We start from the raw sequence: 26,513 nt of genomic DNA on the forward strand, positions 1-26,513 counted from the left end.
GGCGAGTCTCAGAAACTACACCGTGCAGAGCCACAAAGACGGACACAGCCAACCTGTGCAAAGGCAAGGACCGCGGCTGGAAGGAAGAAGCATTTTTTAGATCCAAATAAGCCTTTTGTGTTACAGGTAAGGGGTGAGCTAGTTGTCGTTCCACTGAGAGATTTTAAAAGCTGAAGCAAGGGGTTTGCTGAAGGCTTTGCTGGCTGTGTTAGGAACTCAGTTGTCCTTGTAAAATGGCTGTCTGCTATGCTGAGGCTGTCTGGTTTGTATTTGATTTGGATCTATTTCCCCTGTTTTCTCTTCTCTGAATTTTAACATCTGAAATCAATCATTTAAAGAAAATCCACTTTTTTTTTTTTTTTCCCATGGAACCGAATATTTCTGATTGTTCCTGCTCTTTAGCCTCCGGGATACCCTTTCTTTTCTGAATGCTTAATTTTGAAAGTTGCTGAGATATATACATGCTGGCTATCTTAGAGATTTCTGTTCAGGTAGGGGAACTGAAAGGAGTATTAGAGATACAGAGTGGAATGAAACAGAGAAATGAAGGGGGAAATACTGGTCTGGTCCTCAGCCAGATCGCAGGCTGCTTTTGTTTAAGCTGATCCTATTCCAATCCTGAAACTGTCTAATAGTGATAAGTTATGTGTGAGTCTATATACACTCAAACTCTATTCTAAGTGACAGAGGAGTATGCATTTTGGTGCTCTGGTCTTTGATAGTCCTGTAACTTAGCAGCAGCTTTCAGCCATGCAGCAGTTGCCACTGAAAATGCACAGAATGGAGATTCAAGCCACTCACTACTGCCTTATAACAGACCCTGCCTAGGGTACAACAGCAGTGCATGGTATTATTTCTGAAGAGGAGGGAACAGTAAGGACACTTTGTGTTCAATCCAAGAAATAGCTGTATTTCCACTCCTGCGCTTTGCAGTCAGTTCTGGACAGAGACACCTGACCAAGACATGGCACAGATGGACACAAAGGAGCATATTTTCCAGCATTTTCTGTTCCTTACATGAAGAATGAACATGTGCCATCCAAAAACTTTCTTCTCTCTTGCTCCTTCTCTTTTCCCTAAACCCAAACCATGCTATCCCCAGATCTTCTCTCCCAACTGCCACCGTAAGGAATTCATTACTTGAGGCTCCTGTCTGCTACCAAAAGCAGGTTAAACTGGCCAATGTATTCACAAGATGCTTGAAAGAGCAGAGGGTTTGTCAGAAAGTGGAATGGCACAAATCTTCATAGACTGTGTAATTGCAATACTGGGAGCAGGAAGTATCTTTAGAGGTGGTTCAGAATGTCTTCCCTCCATCTTGCTTGTGCTCAGTTCCATCTCTTCTAGCTGCAGGCAGGGCAATGAGGGACCTGCTCAACAGCATCAGTGCAAGGCACTGAAGGTTTGTCCTTCAGCCATACTTTTCAGACAGGTTTAATGAATTTCCTCATCACTTCTGGTTTCCAATAAGTGCTGTTTTATTTTCTTCCAGTCCAACCAACTAGCTCTGGCCCATGGAGAAAGCCCAGTAATTTCAAAGGGTGCAATTGCACGCATAATGAAACCCTGCTCAGAATGGGATTTGCAAGACAAAGCCCTGTATCACACATCAAAATAACTGCTAAAGGGAGTAGCAACGTGGACAATAATTTCTGTACTTGCAGGTCCTATTTTTAGTCAGACATTAAGGACAGAAATGTTTAAAAAAGGTTTGATGGAAATGCCAAACAAAAGGGCACCTGGAGAAGAGGCTGTACTTCCATACTGTTCTATTTCTGTGGGTGCCTCTATGGGACAGGGCTGTGGTGGCTGAATGGTACCTACAGGTGTGAGCCAGGTGAACATGGAGCCAGACCAGAGTCACCAGCACTGCACCCCAACATCATCTCTCTCCAGGAACAGACCCATCCTTTTAGTTAAAATCTAGAAGTAGGGAGAAAACAAGATGTCATTTCTGATGGATGGATGCAGGAGGATGTAACACCAATCACTGCCTTTTATTTGAAAATTGGATTGGAAATTTCATTTCCAGTAGCTAGCTAGTTTTAAGGGGTGCAGAGACCTCTTGCTCCCTCTGCTACTACAAGGTGCAAGGAGTGGTTTTGTGACCAGAAGATAGGGCCCTGAGGGATGCTTCTACAAGATGTACAGTTTTCTGTGGTTACCTGCTCCCTGTGAACATGTTTTTTCATTCAGTAAAGCAGAAATGAAAAGAGGGCTCGTGTAATGCTGACCAGCCCAGCAGTGAGACCACATGACTTGAAATTTTGTGCTGATTTTAACTTATCCGAGGCTCTCACAGCACATGGGACCTCCGGCACACTGGGAACACCAGCACTGTGCCTCTGGGAAGGGTGCTGTCCTTGGGAAGGGTGAACGGTCCTCCAGTGCTCATCTCTATAACTCTATAAAGGTTTACCTGTAACCTCCATGTACAGATAGAGTCGGCCAGCCCATAGGCTTAAAGTTACTCTCACCTATTCTTTGCAGGAGCTGAAGCAAATCATATTCCAGTATGTTTAAACTGTGTGGACTTCAATTTCTGCTTGCTGTTCAGTGGGTGAGTTGCAGCTTTTCCTTCATTTATCTGGGAACAAATGTCAAAGGTTGCTAAGGGGCCTCTGAGCTCTAAATCAAAAAAAGCCCAGTTAAGCAGCTGTAAACCTGGGTGCTGGAGGACACTCCAGCCATGTATGTGATCCTATGACCAAAGGTTAAGCAGCCATATCAATTGTTAGGAAAAAAATATATTAAATACTTGGAAGAAACCAGTTTATCTATTTTGCCTCTTGTAGTTCCTCCTTAGAGACCACCTTTTTCAACAGATTGGTTTTTTGCTTGTTTAGATTTAAAAATACTGCAACAAGCCATTGAACAATGAAGACATCTGTTACATCCTAGCTCATTGTCCTGTATTATAATACATACATTGTAAATGTATGGTGACTGAGCACTGAAACAGGCTGCCTGAAAGGTTATGGAGTCTCCTTCACTGGAGATATTCAAGACCTGTCTGGACACCTACCTGTGAGACCTGTTGAAGGGTACCTGCTTTGGCAAGAGGGGTTGGACTTAATGATCTCTGGAGGTCCGTTTCCAACCCCTCCAATTCCGTGCTTCTGTGTATTCTATGGCATATAATGGCATATGGTTTAACCCACGCATATTAATTATTTATCCTCATTATTTCAAGTATATTGATTTCTTCTCAGGTAATTTTGTTGAGCTGAAATGTATTAATTATAACATCATTTTCTATAATCAATAGATTTCCTGATGTTCATAAAAGTTCACTGACTGCTCATTCTTTAGAATTGAAATCAATAGGAAAGATAAGAGTGAATCAAATTCAAGTCTATGAAAAAATGCATTAAAATGTTTAGACTCCAGGCATAGGACTGGTGTGCAGCAGGGAGCACCTTGCTCCTGCTTCCCTTATCAGAGTCCATGGCACTGACAGTGCTGATCTCAAGAAGCCATACCACATCCGTGTGGCTGTCTGAAACTGAGCTGTCAGTCAAATATGGACCAAGGAGTAAGCCTTATTTCCCCATTCAGCCCCTGAGGAGTGATTCATGCTGTAGACATACGTTTGGAAACATTTATGGTGCACATAAAGCAATTTTAATTGACAGGAAGAGATATCTCACTTGCTTCACAGCCTGCACTTTGAACCTGCTGGGTTTTATGGTGTTAGTCTTTGTTCCTCACAGTGGGGCAACTCCTGCTGTCAAACACGACCAAAGAAAACCCCTCCACAAAATGGCCCTGGGAAGACTTCCAGGGATTTATCCTTAGGGGGTTAGGCTGTGCCCACCAGTGTCAAGTGGGAAGAGCAAGTGCAAATCAGATTTAGGGTCCTGCTAAACAACTGTCTTGAGATGAGCTATCAACATGCAATGAAAAAGCAAAGGGCAGCCATAAAGTACTCTTTCCTGATATGCATATGGTGGCTTCTTTGGTTATGTTTCTACTGTTATTAATATTCACTAGCATCCTTCCCTCTCACCTCACAACTCTTCCCCCAGTTCTCATGATATTCTAGTTTTCCCATTCGCAAGTTACAAACCCTTGCAGGCGAAGAGGGCAAAATCTCTGACTATTAATAAGCACTGTCTGGCGTTATTCAAACGCAGCTTGTGACATATACACACACAAAGCAGCGCTTTAGGGTAAATTGTGCTGAACTTAGCCATGTTCTTGTCATAGTTGGAATTAAGTTTTCCCTTGGTGATATGTAAGCTGTGCTTTTCTGTGAGAGGCCAAATAGCTATCCCGGCAGCAACAGGACCAAATCCAGGGGAAAAGTCATGCAGCACAGCTCCTGACTCCAAAGAGTGGATAGTGTGGCAATGGCTCTCTGAATCCATAGAACAGAATAAACTCATTTTTCTTCTGGAACAAAAGGAGGAAAACTCTGGGAAGCCCTCAGCAGGGAGTACAGCCCAACAATAGAGCTGTAATCATGGCAGGTAGTTTGTCAGCATTGACATGACTTCAGAGACAGAGAGGAGAATAGATGTTCAAAGGATTTTGGTTTTGCCCTTGCAGAATTGCAGGTTGAGTTGTTGTGTATGCAAGAGCTGCTCTAAGAGACCTGGCCTTTTTCATTTGGAAACAAAACTGCCCTGAAATGTTAGATCAAGATTGTGTCTGGAGATCTTCGGGCACCAGATGGGGGTTGGTTATCAAAGTCATGAAAAATCTGTGAGAGAAAAACAGCCTGCAAAGGGATTGCCAACTCTATTTTGGCAGAACATGCTTGCTTCAGCAGGAGTTTACACTTACAAACAGCCAGTGTGAAAGCATAGGACCTGCGTGGCCTGCTCTGATGTTGGGAGTGGTGGAGCTGGGGACCTGGAGTTGTCCTGCTCTTTTCCTCATAATACATTTCAGATTCCATTTGAATTTTCTGAGGAAATCACACGGGGTACATCCCAAGTTTCTTCCCTTTTCGAAATGGTTTGCTGGGGTCCACAAAGCACTTGTGGCCACAGGGTCACATGGCTCCTGAACGGGATGTGGCTGGACCTGCTGGGACAGTGGCGTGGTCTAGAAACACTTTCATTTATCTCTCTTGCTCTTAGCCTACTGTCAGCTCTTCAGTGTGCCTGTTTGCTCTTGAAAGTAGGTCAAATCTCAGTTCAATATAGAATCGGAGTCATAGAATCATAGAATAGCTTGGGTTGGAAGAGACTTCAAGGATCATCAGGTTCCAACTCCCTGCCACAGACAGAGTTGCCAACCGCTAGATCAAGCACTAGATCAGATTGTCCAGGGCCCCATCCAACCTGTCTCTGAACACTACCAGGGATGGGGCATCCATAACCTCTCTGGGCAACCTGTTCCAGCACTTCACTGCTCTCTCAGTGAAAAAAATCCCCTTGACAACTAACATAAACCTTCCTTTATTTTAAAACTATTCCCCCTTATTCTATCACTATCTACTAGTAAAAATTATAGAATCATAGAGTGAAGTATGAAATGGGTAGAAAAGGGCAGAATCCAAATATTTGTTTTCAGATTAACTAAAAATTAATGCATTCTTTAAAAATGAATACACACTCACAGATGTTCAGCTCAAGTATCTCTTCCACTACACTGCAGCAAAATAACTTGTGAGGGGCTCAAAGGTGGAGGGTTGCTGTTTGTGTTTGATGACAGCAGATGTTCCTCAGCTGCTCTCTTCCCCCTCTGTCTCTTCCTCCTTCACAGGCTGCATGCCAGAATTTGGGGGGCCTGCATTTAACCGGACCTCTTAAAGAAATGAATTTCTCAATTCCAGAAGGAACGGGAGTGCGCCCCATTTACCAGGTAATCAGTGTCTCTCTACATCCACTGGACAAAAAAACCCATAGACTGCATGTTCTCTGATCTCATGGACAATGTTACTGTCTGTGCTAATGGGACAAACAGTCCCCTGAGAGAATATGAAATTAATTCTGACTTCCTTTATCTGAGAATTCTAGAGTCTACATGCAAAAAAATCATAGGAGACAACCACTTCTCTCAAGCAAAAATATTAAGGGCATATTGTATGACAGAGATTAATGAAATTAGCATTCCTCGAGAATGGCTTTCCATGCAACTGTGTCATCATTTTCCTTAGTCTCTGAGGTTTTCTTCCCAAAACCACAACCACAGAAGGACAGATCCAGCTTCCAGGCAAATGGAGGATGTTTGTCATTATTTTCCATTCCTGTGCTCAGACAAAGTGCTGTCCCAGGCAGACGTTTGCTTTGGAAAGAAACCACAGTTGGGATTTCCTGCAGCATTCAGGAAATAGTGTAAAAACTCTCTGTTTTGGAGAGGGATCAGAAAACAGAAGATTTTTTGAGCAGACTCTTGCAATATCATTCTTCAAACCAAGCACACTGTTGGCAATAGGTTTTGAAAGACAAAAAAGCCTAAGATTATTTAAATTATGGTGAAAGTTCTGAAAAAAATGTTGAATTTCCTTCTGATTTTTCCACATTCTAGTTTACAACTGAGTCTCCCGATGTGATATTCAGAGCAACTGGTGAAAAAGACGGACTAATAGACATTCTGCCGGATACAGGAATACTGTATCTCAACGGGTCTCTGGACTGGGAGACCAAAGCTGTGCACAGGCTGCAGGTAAAAACTGAAAAATAAAAATTAAGAGTTATTCATATTCAAATTCGTTTTGGGAAAACATTAAATGAATAGAAAACTATGCTGGAATTTCAAATTCTTTCTTTTGTCTATATGAATAGCCAGCTTTTTCATTTTTGATATTGAACATTGCTCAAAGACGTGATTTTACACTTCTGACAGATTATGTACAAACAGATGCTCCTTTGCACAGGAATGTTACGCTGAGAACAGAAATTATCCTGATGTCAAAACCAATCCATTAGTTGTCCTAACATGAGGAGAACGCTTAATTGGAAGTGAAACATGACACCACAAATGAGACTTGCCTGTAACTGCTGAAGACTGGTGTGGTGAATTCCATGGTTAGAACATGAAAATAAACTATCACAATCTATTTAGGAAGGTTATAATCTACTTAGTGACAAATTATGTGACTAGATGATATTTAGACACAGAAGCACAGATGTAACCTGTGTGAGCAGCAGAAAGCTGTTTGGCAGACATTGGAAGCTACTAGAGGAAAGACAATGGTATGTTTGTCCTGTTACTATATTAATTCAATAAGGATCTCATCATGAATGTTGCTGGGAGTGGGACAACAAATAAACAGTCTTTTTGACTCGGTACAGCCTTGTGTTCTAATTCTATGACAAAAATGGCATTTGCTTCTTTGAGGTACTAACACTGGACATGATCAATGTCTGAGCACACAGAACGTGATGGTGCTTTAGCTAGGCTTTGCTGTTTTTCTAAAGAACAAGATGACTAGATCTTCAGGTTTAATGGTTTGATGTTATCAGCTCTAAAGCACACTTTGAAAGACAAGTATTAGAAAAGACAATTTCCTAGCCCAAGAAGCTATTAACTCTAAACTTGCAAATCCTTTACAGACAAGAAGAAAAATGATAGAACTGAATAGTGATACTTGGTTAAATATAAATAATTGTAATTTGATCTATTATGTGCAAACAAAATAAAGTCTGACAGATATAATATATACTTGGTGCTTTAAAGTCAAACAAGGCTGAAAAATGAGAAATCAAAGTGTTTGGAACAAAAATGTAATAAGAACTGAGAATTAAGTTTTATTAACAAACCTTTAGATCAGCTTACTTTTTTGGTTGATGTCAACAGTGGTGCGCTTGAGTCCACTATATCATGTTGAGTTTTCTGCTTGTTCTTTAGAAAGCATCTATTTCTATTTAAAGGAAATCTTGAGGTCGAAGCTGTGCATGACTACAAGTAGTTTGCTGAGGCTGGAAGTTAGCAATTGCTCTCTGAAAAATGTCAGCAAATGCAGGATTCGGTTATTCTCTTTTGCTGACATTGCACACTATGGTGAATCACTGTCAGTGAGCTACTGTACTGAATTTGTCCCTGTTGCTGGAACTGACCAATATTGACTTTTGCCATATTTGCACCACAGTAAGAGTGGCCTGGCCTTCTATTTGACAACCCTTATTTTCATTTATGTCTTTAAATCCCAATTTTTTCTGCTTTGAAATTTTCCTTTGTTGTTCTTTATCCAAATCTAGGTGGAAAGTCTGGATAAAAATGGAGAAGTAGTGAATGGTCCATACGATGTTACAATATATGTTGAGGATATCAATGACAACCCACCAAAATTTGACCAAACACAATACACTGGAGTAGTGAGGCAGAACTCCCGTCCAGGTAATCATCATAATAATTCAATATTACAGTTAGTAGGAAGGTAGGTGGAAAAAAATAATGGTAAAATAAATAGGGCACCATGCTTCAACAAGCTGAAACAAACCAAAACAGTTATCCTTCTCACAAGATTGTACTAAATAAAGATGCAAGCAAGTGTACTATAAATGAATATGCAAAGCAGTGACCACTGTATTGTGGAAAGGGATGAGCCAGAAATGTTTCATTGTACTTCTTGGTTTGCAAGTATTACTTAATAGGGAAATATTGCTGTGCTCTTCATTGCACTGAAAGAAAAAAACAAACAACTCTGTGCTTGTAGAAGTTCAAAAGTTGAAAGTTGCCAAAGTTTATACAGAAAGAGAATGTTAACAATATGTAAATCTTTGCACATCAGTGGAATACAAAGCTAGAGTAGACAGGGATTATATGTTTACTATGATCGATGCTTCTCAGAACCTAGGCTGAACTTTAGCATTTGCCAGAGAAGCTTGGATTATGGATTGCAAGAAATCCATTCCAGTCATAAGAAAGTATCAAAGAGCAGTTTGAGACCCATAATTTGGAAATAAAGAGCTCAGCCAGCTCTATCACTGTGACCATGGAATTGAGAAGAAACATTCAATAAATAAAATGCATATTAGGCTACAAGGAGCTAGAAAACCATTCTGCAATATTTTGATGTATTCTTCAACCTCGTCCAAAGCAAAAAGATTTTGAATGTTATGTAGGTGCTCAAAATGCAAAAAATTATTTATTTTACCATGCATCTCTATTCTTTTCATTTTATGATTGTTCCTTCGTTTACAAGGAGTGTATCACAACTGTATGACATTTTTCTCAGAGTGCTTTTAGTTGAACTGATTTGCATAAGGACTATGAAGTGGCTTTAAAGTACAAGAAACCAGTGGGCTACAATCCAGTTACAGGCATCCTGGCTAGTAGATTGCTCTCTGAGTTATCCTTACCACTTCTACATCTACTGTTTTTCACCCCTGTTGTGAGACTACTAAGCAGAGATAATGTATCCATGGGGTGGAACACAAGAAATGTAATCTCCATGCCAAACATAGCTTAACTCAAGAGCTGTGAAATGGAACAGAGGGAGATCACTGTATCTGCACAGGTGGACTATGTGTTAAGACTAAGTTGTTATCACTGTCTCTCTAACCCAAACAGGCAAGCCCTTCATGCGTGTCCATGCCACAGACCTTGATGATCCTACAACTCCCCATGCACAGCTGACATACAGCATTCCCCACCATTTTCCCAATCCTTATTCAGAAATGCTTTTCCAGATTGATAGTATAACTGGAGAAATCTCACCAAGTAGGACAGGTATGTAAAATTATTTTTCTGTCAGAAAACAAGTATATAGTCCTGGATTGGATATGCATAGAAACAAAACTACTCTGACTACACTAAACCGAGTCCTGGGGTTACTTCTATTCTTTGAAATCTATAAAACCAAAAGCAGTAACCTGAAAAATACACAGTAGTAAACAACTTGCTGAGATTTGGCTTAGAGGCCCATCCGAGGAGTGAGCCTCCAGCAGATACAGAAGCAAGATGCTCATAGGAAGCAATGGTCAGGTGGAACATCTCCCAGCCTCTGCTTCATTTTGCTTACAACTCTTTGCTCTGTCTCTAGGTTCTTATTACTTAGATCCCCAAAAGCAGGACACCTTCACACTCGTCGTCTCCGTGAAGGACATGGCAGGGATGACAGAAAATGCTTTCACAAACAGCGTTGACGTGATCATCACTGTGAAGGAGAGCCTGTGGAAGGCTCCGCCAACCATCACAATTAAGGAAAACTCAACCCAGCCCCATCCTGTCAATATCAGCCAGGTAAGGCCCTTGGCTCTGATTTCTGCAAGGCTACTCAGTACCACAGGTTTGTTTTATCCCAGCTCACTGAGTTCAGTGATTAATTCTCCAGGACTTCAGCACTTCCCAGTTATTTTCCATATGATATCCTTTGGAAATGATCTTAAAGCCAGGGCTCATTAGCATAGCGTTAGTATGAAATTAATAGGCTAAAGGTGATGGAGATAGAGTAGCTAGACTTTGTCCTTCAGTTTGGAGAGGCTGGTGGCATCACCTCTGTGCAAGAACATCCCATGGACAGGGGAAACTTTTGGAAGATTTTCTTACAAGGTAATGTCTGAAAGGAAAAAGTACTTTACATAGTTATTTGACATAATATGAAAGATAAACTGTGGGCACTCAGAGTGAATTATTTTAGAGACTGAAACAGAGGCTTTGAAATATGGTGGTCTGTGAGAAAAGACTCGGAGGGCAGTAACAGGTGCTTCCAGTGGCAGCAGGTGTGTGGTCTCTGCTGAAGATATGACCTTGCATGGGTGTCCCAGAAGATGGAAAACCCTGTATAGTGCCTATGGGGATGAGCCATGTGTCTGTCCTCATGCTCTCAAGATACCCCAGGGTAGTTCCTGATGTGTGGAAATTTTGTGTTTGTATGATGGTGCCACTCTTCTCTCCTGCTGTGTTTTCTTCAGCCTTTCTGTAACACAGAAGGTCCTTCAGGCTTTGGACAAATCAAGAGCTGGCCCACTTAAGGTCATTCTGATGTTAACTTCTGTCTACAGAACAGTCTGTCAGGGGTCCAGCTCCACTGCAGCCTGTCATGAATAATTCCCCTTACCCAGAGACATCTTCTGTGGCCAGTTTTCTGTGACACAATGCACATGCTACCTCAACAGTACCTAAGAAAGGTTTAAATACTCTCCTTCCCATGGTATTTCTCTTCTGATGTTTCACCAGCAAGCTAAATATTTTGCCCATAACTGCAGAGTGAGAGTGACGTATGCACCAGTAAATATTAACGTACAGACCAACAGCCTTTCAGAAATGCTTGACTTTGAAAACTACTTGGCACTGGGACCCTCAGTGCAGTAATTTCCTGGGCCGGGTGGAATTTCTGCAACTGTATTTGCAGGACTAACTGGCTGGGTGCTATTCCCTCTGGCCTCCATGACAGCCCAAGGAAGCCCAGAGTGAAAACAAGTGGAAGAAAAACTGGTGTGCTTGGTGCTCACATTCTAGGTGGCTTGTATATAAATCATATGTGGCAGCTATTGATGTGCTGATTCTGCCTAGTGGAAAATGAAATGCAGTTGCTGTTACAGTGTATGAAATATAAACAGTAACACCAACTCCTACACTAATTTGGCACTCCTTACTTAATTTAATTTTAAATCAGAAGTACCCCACTAAAGATTTCCTCTCGCACACATTGATGCATCTAATGAGCACACACGTGTGGGAAGGTAGTGGATATTTGCTTTGATGCTTCCCCTCTCTGAATTAGATAAACCAAGAAAAACAAGCAAGAAAAGGCAGTGAGAGGAGATGGAATAGATGAGTGTTAAGACAATCAAATAGTTTCTTCACCTATATCACCATTAACTTTCACAAAACCCTTTCACAAATAGATAGCCCATGTTTAATGGTTGGAGAAACAGAGGTAAAATTGCTTTACCACAACTATTCAGAGAACAGGAGTGGATTATCAGCCAGTTTTTCTGAGCCTTGTCCCAAGAGCCTGCCAAACTGCTAATTTTCTTGTTTATGAAGCTAACAGGAATGCAATCTTTTATGTTTGTGGCCCAGAAATGATCCCTGTTTAATCTCAGTCCACACTTATGACTTCCTGTCCTGACTGATTTTTGTGGTTTTAGGTGCAGTCGAATGAGCCAGAAGTAATTTATGAGGTTTTTGAAAAAGAGAGTCTGGATGGTCTCCCATTTTCCATCGATCAGAATGGGTACATTTATGTGACTAAGCCATTGGACAGGGAAGAAAAGGATGCTGTAAGTAAACATGTATGATCTAAATAGTGTGAGAGAGCACTGCAGGATTCTGATTACTGGTGTGGGAGTAAATACAAGGAAGCTAAGAGGGGCATGGGGGGAAAAGAAATAAAACTTTAATTTCTTAGTAGATGTGAAAACATATTCATCTACTATACTATAAAACAGGCTTCTGTTTTCTACCCTACAATATTTCTACATGGGTCTGGTGTAGCAATCACCACCCACAACATTATGTATAATGTGCAGTGCAGAACACACCATGGGAGAGTTGTAAGTTCATAAACAGAGGATATTTTAAATCCAGTCTGGATCCCAGAGACCATAGGAGAGAAGTTTAAGTTGCAGCTGTAACTGTAAAGTTACCCTGAAGTTTCCTATATGATGGGCTTCTATACAGAAAAACCTCTGTTATTTTTTCTTGGAGGAAATCTGGGGACAGAAAGGTTAGGGATCAGCTATGCCAGAGGAATCCCTTCTTTGAATCTAACAGATTCATTTGTAAACAGGCAAAAAATGAGATATTCCTCCTTTTCTTGAATTTTTGAGAGTAAGTTTACAGGACAGTTAAATATTCAGGACTTCGCAGCTCTTTTGGGAACTGAGACCTTGTGTACAAAAGCATCATGGAAGAGCTCTGAAATAAACAGAAGGAAAATACTGAATGGTTAAATTAGGGAATATTTTATTTTCATGGAAAACTCCCATAGTTATCTATTTAAACGCAAATGTCATTGTGGACATTCAACACACTTAATCTAAATTCTCTCATTGCAGTACTCATTCTTCGTGATCACAAGAGACAAAGAAGGAGAACTGGTGGACAAACCTCTGAAAATTAATGTTGTTGTGGAAGACATAAATGACAACCCCCCTGTGTGCCAGAATGCCATTACTGTACTTGAAGTTCAAGAAAATGAAAGTGGAGGTAAGAAAACATCTTCTACTCATTTCTACATATAATTCTGGTCCTTTTGTTGTTTTGGCTGGCTGCAAATAGAGCTAGAAATTTGGATCCCAAAAAGTAAAATGGAGGAACATTCTTCTGTGCTAACAGTCCTCTTGTTTCCATGTTGGTAATTCATGTGGAAAGGAGACCACTAACCTGTCTGAGGTCAAACTCCAAAGCAGTATTTAAAAAAATAGTGTTCAATTTAAAACATAAAATTACATTTTCCCATAACCACAGTTTTAGGCTAATGCTCAGAATGTTAAAAGAAAAGAAACAAAAAAAAACCCACAACAAACCAATACTTATACTATTATTTCAGGTGTTAACATTTCTAGAAATAGTGTTCTCTGTAAGTGACCTGAGCTCATTTCTTCTCATCCTGGTGCTCCTCCAGCACCTGCTTTGGCAGGGGGGTTGGATTCGATGATCTCTAGAGGTCCCTTCCAACCCCTATGATTCTGTGATTCTGTGATAATGCCTTAATGGGCCACTACCAAATCTATCTAAGTGTTCACATCTGTTATTTGGTTTCAAGTCTAAAGTGTCTCCTGCAGTCCCTTCTTCCGATCAGAACAAATAGCACAGTTCTCTGGACTGCCCAGGACAAGACCAGCAGGTTGGGATGCTAAAGGAAAAAACTATAAGAAGTCAAATGATTGTGTCCATTGCAGAGTTTTCCACTGAGCTGTGTATTTATTGTGCCTCTCCTAAAATAGATTTTGCTGTGGTCAGTGTTTACCTCTGTGCAGAAATAGGAGCACTGCACTATCGGACTGACAGTGTTCTCCTCTCTGCCCCAGGAAGCAGCATTGGCACTCTGTCTGCTACAGACATGGATCAGAAGGACACTCTCAATTCTCGGCTGAAGTTCAAAATTCTTAGTCAGGATCCTGCTGTTCCTACAAATAATCTGTTCTTTATTCAGCAAGACACTGGGATTTTGCAGTTATTTGGCCATTCATTAAACAAGCGCATTGCCTCTAACTATTCCCTAAAGGTGCTGGTGACAGATGAAGGTATGTAATGCTTCCTGTTATATGTTGAAGTAATTTTGTTCACATCCTCAGTATCCAAGAAATGAGATGAATCCTAGGGAGCTCACTGGAAGCAGCACTGGGAGCTGACCTGCTCCAAAATTGTCCTTCCTTGTTCTTGAGGTGCAGACATGTCCAATGTGATTAATAATGCAAGTATGGAAGGAAACCAGCTCTAAGGCAGCACATGGTTAAACCAAGCACTTTGTTAACAAAAGATTTCCTTGCACAGTGAAAAAAATACATGCTTGATTGTTTACATATTGCATATTCTTCCTAAAAACTCTCAAAGAGACTCAAAAAAACCCAAAAAACATTAAATGCAGAGTGACCAGATAATATATTTCAGCAGATTAAGAGCCGAAATTCATCCTCAAAAAACAATCCCGTCCATTATGCAAGTTCCCAGGAATCCTTTGTGGCTCACTGAATTCAACATAAAGCTTAAAGCCTTGTGCCAAGGTCCTCAAAGTCAGCAAAAATTGGGCTTGGAGGAACATGGTTGTACATGAAGCACTGAGATCTATCCCTTAGTGAAATAGCATCACCTAGAGAGATGATAGGAAAACCTTGCTGGAGGAGAAGCCAGTGAATAATTTTGGACACTAACTTGAATTCCAACCAAGCAATTTTTAACTTTCAGTTTGTGGAGTACATATGGAAAACACAAAAATTCGGCTATATTGGAATAGCATACAGAGTTCTAAAATCACAGCCCCCTAGCTATGGTTCCCCTGATCAGGAAATAGACAGGTTTATTGGGATCTGAAGTGTGAAAATCAGGGCACTCTCCAATGTCCCATCAAGAGGAAAAGGTAAAATAACATCCTTGGGGGTAAATTTCAAAACTGATACTGGGAAAGATAATGCAGTTCATAGCTGAGATGCAATAAAAGAAAAGGTGAGGAAACAGGATGTGCCAATGTCAAGGAAACTGGAAAAGTGAATGGTAGGATAAAGAGTGAGATTTTCACTGATTACTAGATGCTAGAAATCAAGACCTTACAACAGCAGGGCTTTGCTTGGTTGGAGCTATTTGACAGTGCTCATTTTTGCACACAGTGAACTCTCTCAGAGAAAAGTTATTTTTGGCAGAAGGGTTGCTGTGACACTGCTTCTTCTCTTTCCGTGCAGTTTTCCAGACAATCTGTGATGTGCAAATACATGTCATTGACATCAACGACCAGATTCCCATCTTTGAAAAATCAGATGTGAGTATTTTTAACACCATCTTTGATGTTCATAACAAGCTTTTGACAAATGTTTGAGCATGACTCAATGTCTACAGAAGTCAATGGGAAACTAACCATTTACAGAACAGGTAACAGCAACAAAGTGAAAATAAAGGCAAAGAATTGCTGCAAAGCCTGCTTACAAGGTCTATTCAGGCAATAAATAGCAGAGATTCTATTAAGAGTTGTTTCAGATATGTATGTTCTAGGGTGGAAAGAGGGAAGAAATGGCTTTAAAATTAATTACAGTGGCTGAATGGACAAAAGCTAACAACTCCCAAGTTCACTTCCAAATATTGCACTAATGCATCCAGAAAACTCAAAAGCTGAAATGTGCATTTATTTTAGATGAATGAAAACGTAACTCTCTATTTTATGTAACCAGAAACAATGGTCCAGCAGTCTACATCCAAACGTAGACCTGCTGGCCCTTGGTACAGAGCAAGTGTCAGGCTCTTGCCTTTCACTCTGGTGGAGCTGCTGAACCTGGCAGAGTTCTACAGACCTTCTCTGACTTTGGGCAGTTGGCCCAAGTCTCACTGCAGGTGCTGCAGAGGCCAACATGCCTACACTTGCTGTGCACAAGCTCCTGCTGTACTTCAGGCAACAGAAGCACAGGGCTCAGAAAACCTGTCCAACCCATCAGATGCATATGGCCTCTTGGGGAAATTGTACTGTTTTTTGGGTTTTGCTGACCACATTGCCCAGCTATCTGTTGACTCTGTCTACATAGCAAGCTGTTTACTTTCTCATCATAAGTTCTCAGTTTAGGACCTGGTCTCAAAATTGCTGGGTTATGGCATAAATCAAATACAGTAAGTGATGTTGGACTGCTAATATGGCAGTGGCCAGTGTTGCATAGAACAATTTAATATTTAACAGTCTCTGTGATCAGGGTGCTCAGTGGGAACAGAGCAGACCTCTGTACTGTCTCTACTGCTGTTGTATGTACATGGAACAATTTCACCAGAGGAGGTAAAAGCTGCCCCAAAGGGTCTAGGACTGCTGCTGTACTGGTCGCTCACCCACGGATGGATATCCCCTCATCTTTGCTAAATGTGCAGCTAAGAAAGACGATAAAGCAGTTTTGCTGTAGTGGCTTTCTTGCAGCTCTTGGGCAGTGAGTTATCCCACCTCTACTGCTGAGTTTGTTGCAGCACTTGGGTTTTTATCTGCAAATGGTGCTCACTATGTCACATCTCAACAATCTCTCTCTTCTCAGTATCACAACGTGACTGTTGCTGAAAGTCTCCCAGTAGGAACAGTGATATTAGAAATTCAAGCTACTGATGGTGATGAGCCTGACACAGGGAGCTCCTACATCATTTACCAAGTGAAGGAAGGAGATCCAGACAACAAATTCGTCATAGAGACAGATCCAGAGACAAACCGAGGATACGTTAAGATTAACAAGGTGAATAGATAGATTTATTCTTCTCCTGTATATATCTACATACTACTGCCAGCTGTGCTGCTGCCCCTTCCTCTAACAGAGCAGGATATCTTTATGTACCATGGGGGAAAAATGGCCTTACTGGAGTGACCAGCTACAGTCACAGTAGTAGGCTATCGTGGAACAGATCTTCCTCCTTACTGGTGATCTAGAATCTTTCTGGCTTTTGCCACCAAACACAAGTGAAACTGGCTTGTCTCAGCTTCAGGACAATTTATTCCTGCAGAGGCAAACACTGACTGTGGCAAAGACAAGGTCAGTGTGTGCTGAGGTGGCTGACAAATCCCACATGCTGGATGTCAGAATCAGAAACACAGGGAAGGTTTTCCACTGCATCCAGACATTTTAATAACAAAAGGGTTCTCCCTTTGAAATTAGCCTTTTTGGAAAGATGTGAACTATGGGTCTGGAAAAAAGATTGCTCATTTTCCAAGGAGTGACACATTGTTAGCATCAAGTTCACCTGCCACTAGCTAGGCCAAGGGCAGTTATTCAGGCTTGACTTCAGCATCATTTTTTTTCCTGAGGAGGCAATTGTGAGAAACTCCATGGTGTAACAACCCTCACAAGACTTTTGGAAGCCAGAGGTCATCCAAGTCCTTCTAGTATGGAACTATAAATACTATTGCTGTAAACAGGATATAGTTATTAAACTTAGTCAGGCAGGTGGCAACATTATTAGGAAATGCGGTCGCTGAGGAAGCCTACAAATGAGCATATGGTTTCATTTAAGTTGACTGTTCCCAGTGTCATTTTGCTCTTGACAGCTCTCCTTTATTTCCTCTGTATCTTCTTTGGGAAGAAGAGGATTTTGCTGTTTCTTATGGTGAGAAAGGCAGGGGAGGTTCCCCCAGCCCTCTGGCAGCAGCACTGAAGATCTCAGCCCGTGGGTTGCTGATGCCTCATGGGTCAGGCCCAGGCAGGGGAGTTACAGATGAAAAACAAGAACATTCTCACATCTGTCTGATGATTGCCGAAGTGGGCAGTGAGATCGTTGCTTAAAGTACATTTTTCTGATTTATCCAGGCTCTTGATTTTGAAACAGCTGAAGTGCACAACCTGGTGATCAATGCCACAAACCCTGAACCTCTGGTGTCAGGAGTGCAGTACAACTCCAGCTCCCTTGCCCTGTTCAAAGTCTTTGTAACAAATGTGGATGAGCCTCCTGTCTTCCACAAGGAAGTTTACACTGCAGAATTATCTGAAGATGTTCCTGTAAATACTCTGGTCATGACGGTGGAGGCCCATGATCCTGAGGGGGATGCTGTACGGTAAAAAGAGTGACAAATACTTGTTTATTTATTATACTTAGAATTTTCTTTCTAATAGAGGTACAAGGTGATTGGAATACAGAAAAAGACTTCTTTAGAAAAGCTTGCCTGTTCTTATTTCCTAGTAGAAGGAAGAGGTGTGGTTGAGTGGTGGCTGGGGACCCACTCACAGCAGACTTCTGGGCAGCTCTTTTCCAGTCATCTATCCATCTGTGTTGTGACAAACACTGCCACTGGGGCCCTGGAACAACAAAACTAAATGTGAAAAAGGACAATATATGTCTGGCTTGTAAATAGCAGGGTTTCCAAAAGCGTCTTACCAAATGTCTTCAAGAAATGAATAATGTATTGAATGCTCCCAGGAACCATTAGGGCAGTAGCTGATTTTCATGTCTATCAGGAAACTTCAGCACTTTTTATCCCAAAACACAAAAATAATAGTGATGCTCAGGTCCACAACTGATCATTCATCCATTTTCTTTTCTGATGGTCAAAGACTGAAGGTCTACATCCACTCTGGATGCAAGTCTCTGTGCAAGCCAATTCCTATACTTGTGAGGGGTTGCAAAAACTTGGACTGGCTCATTTGGTGCCTAACGCTTTGTCATAAGGGTCAAGACATCTTCAGTCTCTGACAGATCACAGATCCGTGCACAAAGCTGTGCCACATGGTGTGAACGTACCTTTCACAGCAGTGTTGGGTAGAAAAACTATTTGTGGTTCTTGCTGCACAATTCCTAGCTAGAATGCTGAAAAATCAATCCAAGCCAACTAATCCTTGAAATTTGACTAAACACCTAGTTAATGGAGCTGCAGAATACAACTATTAGATCTCCTGTGGTTTTCTATTCCCAGTGGTTTATAATCTGGCTTTCTACTTTCCCCTTACTTTTGGGAACTTAACATGCTTGGCCTTCAGTCAAGCTGGTTTGACAGTGAGCCACATAGTCCAGAAGCTCTGGGGGATGATGACAGAGACAGATGACAGGAATTCATGTTTACATGAATAACATTTATGTCAAAAAATAGGTTAAAAGTAGTACAATATAAAGAATAAAAATGGACAAGCATGTCAGCATGCTGTTTTTAATGTAATGGGTACTGAAACAGAAAAAATAGACAATGAAAGATATTAAAACAAACGTTTTTTAACTGGGTCATGTGTTCATGGTTAAATTTGTATAAATAAATACCCAGAGACCTTGTGCTTTTTTTGTTGTTTTTTTTTTCCTTGTTTTAAACAATAACATACAGGCAATTAAGCAGTGATCTTTAAAGCTCTCACTGTTTCAAGGCTGCTCCTACAGGATATCGTGGCAGCCCATCTCAGGGTGCTGGCCCCTTGCTTATCCTGGCTCCACTGCTTTTTATGCCCCTGCCCCCTATGGCCTGTGCCCCCATCAAAACCAAGGCATGGTAGACATGATGGGGGGAGAGAGGTGTGGCACTGGGAGAAAGCATACTTCTAGATCAAAAGCTAGAAACACCACAGGTTTTGCAGTTACTAGGGATGTGAAATTGCAGTGCACATATGCTGGAGGAATAGTGATATTCCCATAGTTCTGCTCTCACACTTTGTCCTCTGAACTTAATCACTACCAGAAATTAATGGGTTTTATCTTTGTGTTCCTTCCTCTGTGTCCCTTCTGGTTAGCTGCAGTATTAGGACCTTTCTGAGAACTCCTCTCATTAAATGCAACATTTATTTATCTACTTGTCTATAATGAGGAAGTATTTACTCTGTCAACATTTATTCATGATTTAGAATAGTACATGTGCTTTTATTCTTATTTCTTTCTAAAGATATTCCTTGGAAGGTGACTGGAGAAAATGGCTGAGGATTGATTCAACCACTGGGCAGATATACACTGCTTCCACTTTGGATCGAGAACAAGAACAAGTGTACAGGGTTGATGTTGTTGCCTCAGAGATAAGTAAGTGATGAAACAACTACATACACTCATTCACACATAAATCCTCTGCCCTTATTGGTATGCAAGTAATCGTATTTCCTTTGAATTCATGAGGACCAGACAGCAAAATTGAACACATGGAAAGTATGGGAACATGTGATATCTTTAGAAGGATATAAGGATATTTTGAAATTGCAGAACATGAAGATTAAAACAGCTTTCATGAAATCAGCCATCATGTGCCATTACGTTTGCTTGAGCAGCAATGCATACAGTGAAGGTCACAATTTCTTCATCATTTTCAGCATCAACTAGTTTTACCATTTATTCCTCCACAAATATAAAGATTTTAGATCTTCTTGTAGGTATATTTAAGCTTCCAAAAAAAAAAAACTTATCTGGGGAGTAACTTCTAATCTTATATGGAATTTCATTTTATTTCAAATAAAGCTAATACATTAGTTAGTCTGAAATACATTGAGGTTCATAGTTCCATTAACATCTTTAAGGTAGTTCACGTGGGGAGATTTCCTTGTGTTTTACATCAAATAGAAATTAAAAACTATGTACTATATCTAACTGAATAGGTATAAATCTTGTTTTTCCTTTATTAAGCTCAGATAAAAAATAATGCTGGCCACTGTTCTGGGGGTTGTACAGATGCAGTTACTGTATGTCAGGAAGAAGGCGTGCTCCCTCAAATGCTGGTTAGAGTGGAGCCATTCCTATAGGAATGAGCAGAAGAAATGAAAGGATTCTGAGAACTTTTGCCGAGTATCTTATCTTGGCCCTGTGGCAGTGTATTGACTTGTGCTTCCTATGTGTAGAAAAGAGATGGGAAATTTTTGGAGATCCACATGTCAAAGAGTGCTCCAAAGAGTGAATGCTCTGACCTTGGATGCAACCATCCACCATATACAATGGTCTAGCTGCCTCCTTTGGTTTGCCAGTGTACTGTAAGTTAAGTTAGCAAGAATTGTGGACAAACAAATCATACTTTTTAAAAAACTGCTAGAAGCTACCATCAGACTATCTGGATCTCCTGAGACCTTGCCTCCACTTCCCATAAATAGAATATCACCTCCCACTGCCTGCATGTTATCGCACCAGGTTACCTATAAGATAGCTGCTGAAGAACCAACCCAGCCTCCATATCCAAGCTGTGATTTGTAACTTTGCATTCTGTTAAACTCAACAGATAATGCTGCTCAGAAATTCAAAACACCATTAGTATTGAACTTAAAGGATGTGAATGACAACCCTCCACGGTTAAATATGGATTATCCTGTCTTCTTCTGCTACCCGCTCAGCGGAGGAGAGAAAGCACTAATTCGAGCTACTGATGATGATGAACAGAAATTTTACTCAACAATTACTTTTTCTCTCAAGGATGATACTGATACAATAAATAATTGGGAAATCTCAAAAGTCAATGGTAAGTTAATAAAGTTATTCTTATAATGAAATGAGGCTCCTTAACTAACCTGAGAAATGTAACAAAATATTTAATTCCTTTCCTTTCCTACCATCACATATCAAATATTTCAGGCACAAAAAAATATAAGTTGTTGAGAAATTCCATACATTTTCGCATGCACTTATTTGAACACTGAAGTCTTTATTTTTTTAATAGACAACATTTTGCACATTGCAAATTAAAATTTCACTGGTACTTAGGAGAGAAGAAACGTGTAAGAATAAAATACACTTATGTGCTTAGTAGGACATAAGTCATTTCTGACAAAGATATAGAGCAGTTTGTAAATTGTCTATTAGTCACTGCTATCTGTGTGCAAAGAGAGAAGTCCTGACTCACAATCCAACTGGATTTTTTGAAGAAGGATAGTAAGAACATGAATAAGAGTGCTGGGTTGATATAGTCTATTCCTAAAAGTCTTTTGATGAAATGTCTCACTAGATAAGACTGGATTGCTGCAGTATGAGAGGGACAAGTTTTGAAATGATAAATCAGAAATTGGAGTAAGTGCTCAGCTCTTGCAGAGTAGGGAATTCACATTTGGTTTCCTATAATATTTTTTTAGCTAGGAACTGAGCAGTTCTACATATCTACAAAGCACGTGGACATGCAATAGAAAGACAAAGTTCACTGGAGATACAAATTTATTTGAGTAGAAACCAGTTGACTGTAGAACTTCTTGTCACAGGATACTGTGGATGTAGAAATCATTAGCAAATCCAAATAAAGAAATTATATATTGCCTAGAAAGTCCTTGAGGTGAAAATGAAGGTTAGGAAAGTATTAGGGCAACATAATACATATGCTTCCCTTTTCTATTGTAATCTCCAGTTATCATAGAGATAAGATACAGGCCTCAATGGACCTTTGAACTGATCTCAATGTATTCTACACTTGTACATTTCCCAGTTTTTAAGTATCTTGGATGTGACAGTGAAAGAGCACTAGAAAGCTGATCTGTCCTCTAAATTTTCTTGGGAACAGTTTTAGTTTTTTGTGGTTTAAAAAAATGCATGATGATTGATACCCTTGGTTTAGATGTGATGGTATCACTGTAGTACAACCCAATATTAGATTTGACTGCTAGAGAAATTAAGAAGGAAACTCTCTAACCATATGATACAAAAGGTCAGACTACATATTCAGACAGTCTCTTCTGACTTAGTGTTTGCGAGGAAGTGAGATCTAGGAAGACATGGAGGAAAACAGGAAGTGCCATCAAGTGGAAAGCAGCCTTAAGAAAGCTCATTTGCAGCTGTAGTGAATGTTAAGCTAAATTTCTTCCTCATGCTGACATGAATATCCCTTTTTTTTACTTACAGCTACTCATGCTTACCTCTCTCCAAGACATACTAATTTTGACGAGAAGGTATATACTGCTCCAATAATAATTAATGACAACGGAGTGCCACCGCTGGAGAGAGAAGTGAATCTTGAAGGTACGCTATGCACAGGACTATTATTTCAAGACAACAGTAATATGTAAGAATAATCAAACTGCACTCAGTAACTCTCATTAACTTCATGGCACTTCTTTTTGCAGTAAACATCTGCACATGCTCAAGTGAAAAGTCGTGTTTTATACAAGTAGAACGTGAGCACTCCAAGCCAAGTACTGGTCAGGCAATTGGGATTCTTCTTGGCGTCCTGCTAATTATCGGTAGGTGATTTCTTCTTGGTTGACATGAGGTCTCTGAGGTGATGCTGCTGCATTTCTGATATTGATTCACTCCTTCTGTGAAGAGATGTCATAAATGTTGCAGAATAAGCAAAAGAGAGATTTCAAACCTCAGGTCATGATCTTCTAGCACAATCACTGCAAACTTGAAGGTTCTTGGTCATAGAAACACTTTCCTCTGGTACTATACGTGCTTCTGCATGCGTATATAATGGCATAGAAAGCTGTTATGACAGAAGAAAATGGTACACTTACAGCATATTGTCACTTCATTGCTGACTACCACCTTTTCTCCATCAGAGAATGCACTGGAACCCTATATTGGGCTTTCAGATTATAGTGAAAATAATGAAAAAGTGTCCAATCATGTCACGTTACTTACTGTCTGTAAATTTCCAATCAAGTGCTGTTCATAGATTATAATTATAGATTTTTCCCCCTGCTTCAGCTTTGGAGGATTCTATTTTTCAGAGTGAAAATGAATTGTTTTGAGCTGCGGAAAACTGGCATTTATACGAACAAAATAGATTATATTAAGTGGTACCACGAGCATGAGCTGATGCTCCTTTGACAAATGGCTTAAATCTTTTTTCCAAAACAAAATATAATCTTTTTTTTGTATTCTTTTTATGAACACAAGTGAAAAATCAGTGAGGATGACTGTTGATGGGTTCCAGTACCCTAGAAAGTAAAGAACAAAAAGAATTCAGTGCATGATACCATGTGATTTTTGAATGTGATGGTCATAAACACCTCAATGGGAGACTGAATGAGCCATGAAGAAGAGAGGAAAAATCCATGGAGAAAATTAAAGAAAATAAATTAAATGCTTTACAGACCTCATATTCAAAAGTGTAGGGTGAAGCTACAAAATAAAAATGGGAAAAAAAAAACCAACAATCTAAGAAATTATCTAATAATTATGCCAATTTGCAGTGAGTCTCTAAAAACTATTTACCACAAAAAAAAAAAAACAAAATCAAAATCCTGTACACAAACCCCTAAAGTTAGAGAAAATGCCAATGCATATTTGATGCCTACATGTTCATTTTTTGAAGGTAAAAAGAGAAAAAAAAGTGATCCAAAGGACTTAAAATGGGAGAAGCCATGCTCAGATCAAGAGAAAAACATTAATCTGCATCTTCATCCTCTCTTCAAGCTTCTCACATCACTTTTTTGCACAGTGCCTTAGTTTGATCTTTCTCTTAGTATGATGCTATATATAGATACAAATTATTACTGGTAACTGACTAAAGGTATAATCACAAAAATAGCCATTTCTTGGAGGCATGTCTGACACAAGAATGAATTCCTGCATGAGCTAAGGGCTATTGGAGACCATAGCACTTTCTGTTCCAAATAAAGAATCCTCTATAGTCTTATATTATTTAAAAGAAACAGAACATAGGCACTGGAAAACAATTCAAGAAAGCACAAACTGAACTGCAAACCTTCAGCCAATACAATTTGATGGAACAAAGTCTTTAATTGAAGCAAAATTCCTTTCTCTTGGAAAGTGTTTCTCCCATTGAGAAAAGAGTGGGAGAATCACTGAATCACAGAGTTGCTGAGGTGATAGGGACCTCTGGGTCCATCTGGTGCAACCCCTTTTCCAGCAGGGATGCCTACAGCAAGTTGCACAGGACAGCTATTCAAATATGAATGTAAAATAAGAACAACTGTGAAGGAGATATTCAGAGCAATGAATGAGCACACTGTTGCCCCAGCACTGCATGGTCATACCCCAGAGTTACTTGACTTCATTCAAGATGCGAAGCAGTACATGTATTAGAGTGCTAGTGTCAGATTCTTTGCTGAAATACCTTTTCAGAATGTTTTCTCTTTACTGACAAATGCTCTCTGTTTTTCAGGTGCAATCGTAGGAGGTGCATTTTTTCATATGAAATACAAAGAGAAGAAGAAGAGCCAACAGAAAGATGTAAAGGATCAGTCTGAATGTGATAAACTGAATATATGACTGTTTATGACATCAAGAGAGAAATGCCCTTTGGGTTGGGGAGAAGTGACCCATCTCCCAAAGCCCAGAAGTGTATTATCATGAACTGAGGATACAAACACGGAAAAGCAGGCTCCCGGGGTTTTGTCCTCACTTTTGCAGTAATATTTAGTCCTAAAACCAAATCCAAACATACATTTCAGATGCAGCCATTAGTCGAAGGATCAGCTTTGCAACTGTTAGCTCATGACACCACCAAATGCTGAGCTCCTGCAAAGATCAACGTATGGAACGAGTCTTTGTTCGGCAGCTAAAGCAAACATGGGCTTTCCAGAGGACTAACATTTTATTTGACTGCACATGTACTGCTCTGTACCTCTCCTTAAGTAATTGAACAGCAGAATGGGGAATGAAGTCCTATGCTACATTTGAAGATGTTTCACAAAGCATCAGGAGTTCCTCTGAGTTTCAGCAGTTTCTTCCAAATGTTGCAGCCTGAAACCTGTCCTGGGTCACATCTGCCTGCTTACATTATTCTGGTGAATTTGTACTAACAATATTCACTAGCAATGTGACATTTCAGTCTTTGGTTTATGGGATCTAGTTTGTGAAGTGCCATTGTCTTTCATTACAGTTTTGAGGTTAAAAAACGCACTGAGTCATGTGGAATTTGGGTGATGTCCTGTTTTATCATACTGTTGCAAATATTTTGCTTGCCTCCTACACACCTGATAAGAATAAAAAATGTTCTTTAATGTTCTCTGTGTCTATTTTTAATAAGGGAGATGTGATAGTGCATGTGAGCAAACCATTGCAGCTTGGTTATCTATAGTAATTAACCCTTACTTTCACATTATACAGGTTGTCTGATGGCTGTCTGATTCCAGGTGGAACGGCTGCAAAGGTACTTGTGTATCGGCCTCAGTAAGAACTTGGATGCAGGATGACTCTTCAAAAAGGAAAGCTTTTCTCCTGACAGCATGCCTATAGAAGGCATTCCTGGTTACAGTTTGAGGGACTCTTTTAAGCTATAAATAAAAGTTGACAAATATTTTGTTTAACTGAAAAGACAATATACTTTTGAAAACTGTAGAAAAGGTCATATGGAAAAGGGTACGTTTGTTTACATGTGTGCTTTTTTTTTTTAATAACTTTTGCATGCAGCACAGAGCTAGAAAGAAAAGAGCACTTTTTGGGTAGCATTGCATTATAATAGGTTTTCCTAGAATGCTGCCAGCAAAAACTTTGCTTTTGGGCTTCAGCGACACAACCCAATTGTTGTATCTCCTACCCAAGCTGCCGGAGCTCTGTTATTTGCTGTGGGGCTCGCTGCTGGAATGTATTTATTTTATGATGGGAATGCAACCCATTATATTTGGAAAGTATGACATTCAATTACGTCAGTGTGTCCGGGGACTGGG

General features: G+C 40.1%; 1 protein-coding gene across 1 annotated transcript; it reads left to right on the plus strand.

Moving 5' to 3' along the window:
• On the plus strand, positions 1 to 25,548 carry CDH17 (cadherin 17). Its single transcript, XM_065752829.1, has 18 exons — positions 1 to 126; positions 2,491 to 2,560; positions 5,716 to 5,814; positions 6,481 to 6,618; positions 8,154 to 8,292; positions 9,469 to 9,627; positions 9,941 to 10,140; positions 11,994 to 12,125; positions 12,903 to 13,053; positions 13,878 to 14,093; positions 15,246 to 15,322; positions 16,566 to 16,757; positions 17,823 to 18,067; positions 19,871 to 20,001; positions 21,179 to 21,415; positions 22,780 to 22,896; positions 23,001 to 23,117; positions 25,007 to 25,548. Exons 2-18 carry the CDS (start codon positions 2,516 to 2,518, stop codon positions 25,111 to 25,113), a joined length of 2,502 nt encoding a protein of 833 aa, XP_065608901.1. The 5' UTR covers positions 1 to 126; positions 2,491 to 2,515; the 3' UTR covers positions 25,114 to 25,548.
• The last annotated feature ends 965 nt before the right edge of the window (positions 25,549 to 26,513 follow it).

This window comes from Cyrtonyx montezumae, unplaced genomic scaffold (assembly GCF_038088225.1).
Source record: "Cyrtonyx montezumae isolate F1298 unplaced genomic scaffold, pur_monq_1.0 scaffold_8, whole genome shotgun sequence".
Classification (NCBI taxonomy): Eukaryota; Metazoa; Chordata; class Aves; order Galliformes; family Odontophoridae; genus Cyrtonyx; species Cyrtonyx montezumae.

Coding starts and splice junctions, on each gene's coding strand:
- CDH17 (XM_065752829.1), top strand. CDS start 2,516: ATGTTTAAACTGTGTGGACTTCAATTTCTGCTTGCTGTTCAGTGG. Junction 6,619..8,153: donor AAGCTGTGCACAGGCTGCAG/GTAAAAACTGAA, acceptor ATCCAAATCTAG/GTGGAAAGTCTGGATAAAAA. Junction 13,054..13,877: donor TCAAGAAAATGAAAGTGGAG/GTAAGAAAACAT, acceptor TCTCTGCCCCAG/GAAGCAGCATTGGCACTCTG.